The sequence below is a fragment of the Hypanus sabinus genome, chromosome 29 (assembly GCF_030144855.1).
Source record: "Hypanus sabinus isolate sHypSab1 chromosome 29, sHypSab1.hap1, whole genome shotgun sequence".
NCBI lineage: Eukaryota > Metazoa > Chordata > Chondrichthyes > Myliobatiformes > Dasyatidae > Hypanus > Hypanus sabinus.
The window spans coordinates 41,116,655-41,125,089 of NC_082734.1; the positions used below are offsets into that span (position 1 = coordinate 41,116,655).

Sequence of the window (8,435 nt, forward strand, 5' to 3'; positions counted from 1 at the left end):
TCCCCTCATGTTCCCCTTGAACTTCTCACCTTTCACCCTTAACTCATGACTTCTAGTTGTACCAACCTTGGTGGAAAAAACCTGCTTGCATTTACCATATCTATATCCCTCATAATTTTGTATACCTCCATCAAATCTTCCCTCAATCTTCTACGTTCTAGGGAATGAAGTTCTAAACTATTCCATCTTTCCTTAAACTTGGGTCGTCCAGTCCCGGCAACATCTTTGTAAATTTTCTCTGTACTCTTTCAATCTGAATTACATCTTTCCTGTACGTAAGTGTCAAAAACGGAACAGAATACTCCAAATTAGGCCTAACCAACATCTTATACAACTTCAACATAACATCCCATCTTGTATACTCAATACTTTGATCGATGAAGGACAATGTACTAAATGCTTTCTTTACGACCTGTCTGCCTGTGACGCCACTTTCAATGAATTATTGGCCTGTATTCCCAGATTCCTTTGTTCTACTGCACTCCTTATTGCCCTACCATCCACTGTGTAACACCTACTCTGATTGGCTGCATTAAATTCCATCTTCCATTTTTCCAGCTTTGATAATCTTCCTCGCTGTCCACTGGTATTATCCACAAATTGTGAATAACAGTATGAAATTTACCTTTATTCATTTCAGTCAGTGTCCTCCTATCATTTATTATGTACAAACTATTTAAAATTTGTTTATTAGCATGACAGTGACTTTCTTCAAAATTGTAGAGCTGTCATTTCTTTCTGACACAGTCCAGAGATTGGCTTGTCTTGCGCTGTCTTCAGTGTTTAAATGTCTTCTCAGCCTCTAAACGATGAGAATCACACACAGTGATGACTGACCTTAGAAAATTTTCAGTAGGAACATGTTGCATAGGTCTCACTGCTGACTGAGATAATCGTAATAACCATTCACTGGTATATGTGGAGCATTGGGGAGGACAAGATCCCAACTTTTCCCTACTTTATGTTAGCATAATGGTCATTAAGCTTAGCAAAGAGCAATGGGACCTCTGTTATAATCACTAATGAGATGGTGGAGTTGGGGGGACTAATTCATCTCAATCTTGATTGTACGTGAGACTGTAGAAATCATTATGTTTGTGAATTCCGCCCCCCCCCCCAGAGAGACGCAAGGAAATGTTGTATCTCTGTAAACCCTGGTTAGAGCACACTTGGAATATTGTGTTCAGTCTGGCTGTCATTATAGGAAGGATGTGGAAGCTTTAGAGAGGATGATTTACTTGGATGCTGCCTGGATCAGAGAACGTGTCTTATGAAGATTAGTAGAGCAAGCTGGGCCTTTTCTCTTCAGAGCGACAAAGCTGTATAAGATGATGAGAGACTTAGTTTGAGTGGACAGACAGAGACTTTATTATCGGGTGAAAATAGCTCATAGAAGGGAAAATAACTTTAAGATGATTGGAGGAGAGTGTGGATCATGTCGGAGGTAGGTTTTTTTTTAATACAGAGAATGGTGGGTGTGTGGAACACCCTGCCAGGGGTGGTGATAGAGGCAGCTATATTAGGGACATTTACGAAACTCTCATGTAGGCATATAGATGATAGAGAAAATGTAGGAGGGGAGGGTTGGTTGACCATGGAGTAGATTAAAAGGTTGGCACAATATCTTTATGGGCTGAAGAGTGCTGTAATGCCCTATGCCTGCCAAATATCACCATCTGCCTGATGCACACTAGGTGGAGGTACCAATTAGTTAATTGTCTTCAGTGAGAAATGGAGGAAGAAGAACTGTATTTGGAGGGACTTTGTAATGTACTTGCTAAGTAATTATCTTTTTCCACTTCAGCTTCAGCCCAAAGGCTCTCCTTAAGTAAAAGGAGGAATCGACGAAGGAAACGGAGAAGGCAGGTCCCACAGAACTCCTGCTCCAAGTCACTTCCATCGACACCTCTACAGCAGCAGAATGTCCAGACCAGTGAAACCAACGAGGCAGCAAGCCAGGCAAGCCCGCCGGAGTTTCCAGAGAATGCAAGCCAGACGAACTGCCACAGGGAAAGGTCTGGAGTGCAGGAGGGGATGGCAAAAGGTCTTCACTGTGGGTTTGGATATCCTTCAAAATTGCAGACCACAGTTAAGGAAACTGAACCTGAAATGTCTGCAACATTCCAGATGCCTGAAGGTGTCGTCTTGAAGGATTTGCGAGTGGGTCTGTATGACTGTAGGGATCTAGCCAGAACCTGTACTAAATTGACTAGAACAACTACAACACAACATGGGGGCCATTTCTGGGAAGAATCAGATGTGAAGCAACACCCAGCATCCTCTCAGCAACTGGAAGGTGTGACCATTGAGAAAACCCCTGTGAGCACCAGCGGACTCACCACACCTAAGCCCAATTTTAGAGAGTCCACCGTGGAGAATCCAATAACTGTTGATTCAACAACTGGAGGGAATATTCTCTCCCCAGACCAAGCACCAGTGGATTTAGGGAGCTCAAAGGAAACTTTTTTCACAAATCTGCCCCCTTTTCATGCACAGTCTAGCCGTGGTAACTCCCTGCCAAGGAGGCAGAGGAGACACTGGCGACAGAGAAAGGCATTGAACAAAAGGACAAATCAAAAGAGAAGTACCTCAGAGAGTCCAACAGTGTTATCGAGAAAAGCTTTTGGTTTGACCCATTTTGTGAAGATTGACTTGAGCAGAGACACTGTATTTGTACCCAGTATTAAGAACAAAGTGCAGAGTTCAGTGCAAGGCAAGACAATACCTCAGCTGTACGCTAGCCAAGACCCAACAGGCATTGTTGAAATTCGAGATGTACATGTTGTTCTGGAGGACATTTCAAAGGTCTACGAGACTGCCACCCGCACATGGTTTATCAGCAGAAAGCTGGCAGCGAAGATGAGCTTGGAATCAGAGGAAGGAAGCAGAAGGCCGGATCCCAGAGTAGGGTCTGAGCAGATTGCAGACAGTGGATCTTCAAGGACTTCAGATCACCCTCAGCCACGCTTCCATGCGAGGTGCAACAAGCGGGCGAGCAGCGTGCAGAGAAAAGGTGGTCGGCACTCGCTGAAACGAGCCGTCAAAAGGAAGGAGCCTGATGCAAAGGGAACGGAACTGGCAAGCAGGTCAGGCTCGACAGACCACTGCAACTGGCAGCCAAACTCGACACGGCAGAAGCGATCCAGGCGTGTCTTAGAGCCAATGGGGGATAGAGGGTTTGACGAGGGCTTTCTCTCACACGGTTGCTTTGTGTCCTCAGTGGAGGAAAACAAAAGGCCTGCAGTTTTCACGCCGTTCGCTCGATCGAAACGCCTGCGTCTGGTGGTCAGCCATGGTTCTATTGACTTTGATATCTCCTCTTCAGCAAGTGAGAGCTCTGTCTGAGTGTTACACTGGGATAACAAGGGTTTCATCTTCCTCTAGCCTAATGAAGTATTCTATGTGGAGAGGACCAACTTTCCTCATGCACAGAGGCTCGATGCAAAATCCCCTGTAACTGTTGTGTTATTGGTTGGCCCAGTGCTTACTCCAGTTTGCACGATTCTGCCACAATGCTGGAACATGAATGTGTTCTTTCTTTGTTGCTTCCCCATCCCGTGAAGGATTGAGATGTATTAATAGACAAACCCCAGGTGGGTTGATGCCAGAGTTGGGGGTGAATTCCCATGAGGATGTGGGGCTAAAAGTTTTTTTCTGCTGTAATTAACTCAACACCATTTGTGTAGGGGGCAGCTGATGGTGAAGATGCAAAATTGGCCCGGACTTCCTCTCCCGGCAGATATCCATCGATCCACTTCGTGGATGAAAAGTGAAGTGGTGGAGCTGCCAGCTCAGGTTAACTGGGCACGGGTGAGGTGCCTGTTGGTGAACCAGGGCTAGCACCTCAGCACAGGGCACAAGAGAATGGGGAATGGAGGCGTTAGACAAACAGAAGTAAATTGTAGGGCTAACTTGGAAGTAGTTGTGACTATCCAGCCATGTTATTAATGCAAGTAACTCATGAACTGGCAGGTTCAGTCAGTTTGAAACAGTAAAGTATTCCTTTGAGTAACATTTGAAATACTCTCTCACAATTGCTTGACCCTGTCCCAAGGTCAATATGTAAAGCTTCTATAACCTCAGGATAACAACTCTTGGTGCTTTTCAATTGGCTGATGTGCTTGATAATTTTCCTCATACAAGAAAGATGTACAGTTTTTAAAGCAGCTTTTACCCCCCCCCCCCCCCCCCACCACCACCGGTCTATGAAGTCCACAAGCAGATACGAGGATATTTGTTACTCCTAGGTGGACTGGAAAAGGTCTAATGATGGGGATGGTATTGTCGCCATGATCTCATAGACTCACGCACAACAGGAGGAATCCATTTGGTGCATCATGTCTTTGCTGGCTCTTCGAAAGAGCCACACCGTTACAGTAATTCCACTTCTGTGACCTTGGCTCAAGAACCTGGAACACCTCTTCCCTCTTCTTACATATAACTTTTAATTTAGCACTACCAGTGTATCATTACAACTTTGGGAGCAAATTCTCCTTGCTTTCCCCATGTCTATCAGTTCTTTTTTGTTCAATAAGTGTAATGACCTTGCAAACATAGAGTGTGCCCTTTGAGCTTGGTCTCATAAGGCAGATCTATAGATAGATGCTGTTATAAGGAGAAACTTTAAGGGAGGGGTTCCCAACTTTCCTTATGCCATGGACCAATACTGTTAAGCAAGGGGTCCATAGACCCCAGGTTGGGAATCCCTGCTTTAAGGTGTTTCTTTTAGCCTTGGTACCAGAGCAGTCATCTCTGAATTATATGGAACATATGATCTGCATAAATGCAACTCTGTGCGTGCAATCTGCAGTGGATGTTGAAAATTTTTTTCTTTTTTTTCTCAGGAAACAATGGAATAAGAGTGTTATATTATTGGTTCCTTGAGTTCCTGTGCAGTCAAGGGTAGACCCTTAACAGGAATTCTGGTAAAAGCAGGAGTTTATTGTACATGTTGTTACCAGGAATTTGATATCCTCCACCTGCCTTCCCCAAAACCCCATCTGACATCAAAATATTTACCCAAGGTAAGCAAATGAACACAGCATTAGGCAATCCCCCAGTCTTTTTATCATCTCTGTTCTTTACATAGTTTGCTGTGTGCTAACCAATTTGTGGTATTTTATTTTAAGGTGTTTTATAAATGCACTTTGTTATTGTACAGAGGTGCAATGTACAATCACTAGGTGTGTACGTCATCTCTTTGTTCATTTGAGGACAGTAATTTAAAATGTTTGTAAATAGCAACCAAAGTAACAGAGTACTGGCACTGACTGTTGAAGCTAAATCATCAGTATCACTTTTTTAAATGTTTTCAAGGTGCAAATAAATATCCCTTTAATGAATTAATCAATTTTGGAGTATTTATCTTGGGCAGTAATCTGCCATTATTTCATTTTCTCATTCAATACTTTTTGTACAGAATTCAGTGATGCCCATAACGTCTCACCTGCCAATCTCTAACTACGCTACAAGATCATCTACCTTATTCTGTGTACTGCAGCCCTGTATTCATTACCCTTTTCAATTTTGCCCCATGTTACACTTTGAGTGCAATTCTGGGGAAGGACAGAAGTATAATAGCACGTTACTTTACAGCATCAGATATAAGCTCAGGGTTCAGTTCACAACACTAACTGTAAGGAGTCTATGGTTTCGCCTTGACCAACTTGCTTTTCTCTGGCTGTTCTGGTTTCCTCCCACACTGCAAAGACATATTAGTTAACGCATGTAAATTGTGGGTGTGCTATGTTGGAACTAGAAGCGTTGCAACACTTGCAGACTGCCCAACACATACCTTGCTGAATTGATTTGACGCAAACTACGCGTTTCACTGCATGTTTTGATGTATATATGACAAAGCTAATCTCTTTAAAATGGAGTCAAAGCAGAATATCGCCACGCTATCTTGAGTACAGGGGGTGGGCATAAGGGTGCCACCTAGTGGAGCATCTTTGGTAGAGATAAGTAATAGTCGATGTGATCTTAGTCTCCGGAGAGCGTGTCTGAAGGTCTTTTTATGAAGCTTTACATTTCAACGTGACAACAACCTGAGCATTGCTCTTCAGAGAGGTCGAGATGGGACATGTGATCCCTGAAACCCCTCTGAGCATCGGCTTTTTGTTGATGGGCATGTCTTTACCTCCTAAGCCAAACTTCCCAACTCATCTTAAGTGCTCAAGCAGAATCACAATGGGAGCCCTCCATCGGTCAGGGTCGACCACGGAAGTTGCTTCCCAGCTGTCTACGTTGCTGTAATGTTGTCAGTTGACACGCAGGCCAGGGCAGAACGATGGAGACCAAGCTGTTGCTCATGAGAAAGCTCCCCCTCACCCTCTCCACACAGCTGATCAGCTGATGAACCCAAAGAAATGACAGAGACCAACACAGTTTGCCACCAATGGTGTTGCAGGAGTTGCCGGTCAACATTGAACTCAAAATATGACCGCCTAGGGACTCCAACTCTGAACTTTACTTTGGGATTTACTGAAGCATCTCCAATGATGGGTATAGCCACAAGGCAGAGAAGGCAGGTGAGCTGCCAATCACAGCTGATGAGATCTATCCATCTGCCCGAAGCAACTGACTTTGAAGGCCGAGAGCTGGACTTAGTTGTCAGAGGCTATTTGAGATGCACGCCACTGGGAGCATTTAGTAGGCAGTGGGGGCTTATCCCCATTACCACACCATGCTACTCGTGATTGTATTTATAAAGGAGAAGGAGACTGTTCGATCCATTGAGATTATGCTCTCTCTATTACATCCATTCAGTGACATTAATCTTCATGATCATACATGAAAGATACCAATAAGCTTGAAAAGGTACAGCAACAATGTGCAAGGGTGTTGCTGGGACTTGAAGACATGAGTTACAGGGAAAGATTATGACTTTATTCCCCTGGAGAGTAAGAGAATGAGTGATTTAATAGAGGTACAGTATACAAAATTATGAGGGGTATAGATAGGGTAAGTACAAGCAGGCATTTTCCACTGAGCTTGAGTGAGAATAGAACTAGAAGTTAAGGGTGAAAGGTGAAACATTTAAGGGGAACTTGAGGAACTCCAAACTCATAAATGTTGAAATTGAAACCCTGCTTTTTCACTCAGAGTGGAATGAACTGCCAGTGGCAGCAGGTAGATGCAGGTTCAATTTCAACATTTATGAGTTTGTTTAAGTACATGCATGGGAGGAGAATGGAGGGCTATGGTCCAGGTGTGCGTTGATGCCACTAGGCAGAATAACAATTTTTCTGAAAGGAAAATCCTGCGTGACTAACCTACTGCAATTCTTTCAGGAAATTACAAGCAGGGTAGACAAAGGAAATGCAGTAGACATGGTGTACTTGGATTTTCAGAAGGCCTTTGACAAGGTGCCATGCATGAGGCTGCTTAGCAAGATAAGAGACCATGGAATTACAGGGAAGTTACTAGTGTGGGTGGAGCATTGGCTGGTTGGCAGAAAACAGAGTGGGAATAAAGAGATCCTATTCTGGCTGGCTGCCTATTACCAGTGGAGTTCCACAGGGGTCAGTGTTGGCATCGGTGCTTTTTACAATGTACGTCAATGATTTGGACTACAGTATTAATGGATTTGTGGCTAACTTTGCCGATGGTACAAAGATAGATGGAGGAGCGGGTAGTGTTGAGGAAACAGAGAGCCTGCAGAAAGATTTAGATAGTTTAGGTGAATGGGCAGAGAAATGGTAAATAAAATACAATGTTGAGAAGTGTATGGTCATGCACTTTGGTGGAAGAAATGAACAGGCAGACTATTATTTAGATGTGCAGAGAATTCAAAATGCAGAGATGCAAAGGGACTTGGGAATCCTTGTTCAGGATACCCTAAAGGTTAACCTCCAGGTTGAGTCTGTTGTGAAGAAGGTGAATGCAATATTGGCATTCGTTTCTAGAGGTATGGAATGTAAAAGCAGGGATGTGATATTGAGGCTCAATAAGGCACTCATGAGACCACACTTGGAGTATTGTATGCAGTTTTTGGGCTCATTTTAGAAAGGATATACTGACATTGGAGAGGGTTCAGAGAAGATTCACAAGAATGATTCCAGGAATGAAAGGGGTATCGTATGAGGAACGTCTGGCAGGTCTTGGGCTGTGTTCCCTGGAGTTCAGGAGAATGAGGGGGGAATCTCATAGAAACATTCCGAATGTTAAAAGGCCTGAACAGATTAGATATGACAAAGTTATTTCTCATGAGGGGATTCTAGGACAAGACTTCAGGATTGAAGGACGTCCTTTTAGAACTGAGATGCAGAGAAATCACTTTAGTCACAGGGTGGTAAATCTGTGGAATTTGTTGCCACAAGTAGCTGTGGAGGCCAAGTCATTGGGTGCTTTTAAGGCAGAGATAGATAGGTTCTTGATTAGCCAGGGCATCAAAGGGTATGAGGAGAAGGCAGGGGAGTGGGGATGACTGGAAG

The 8,435-nt window shown here is 43.8% G+C and overlaps 1 protein-coding gene across 3 annotated transcripts in view; it reads left to right on the plus strand.

The window, feature by feature from the left end:
- Nucleotides 1-5,359, plus strand: part of LOC132383259 (histone-lysine N-methyltransferase KMT5B-B-like) — a 41,580-nt gene extending 36,221 nt beyond the window's left edge. For all 3 annotated transcript variants that reach the window (XM_059954211.1, XM_059954210.1, XM_059954213.1), the window contains one exon: nt 1,805-5,359. In XM_059954211.1, the coding sequence (XP_059810194.1) occupies nt 1,805-3,345 (1,541 nt within the window). In that variant the 3' untranslated portion in view covers nt 3,346-5,359. The remainder of the gene's footprint in view (nt 1-1,804) is intronic.
- Nucleotides 5,360-8,435: the final 3,076 nt, after the last annotated feature.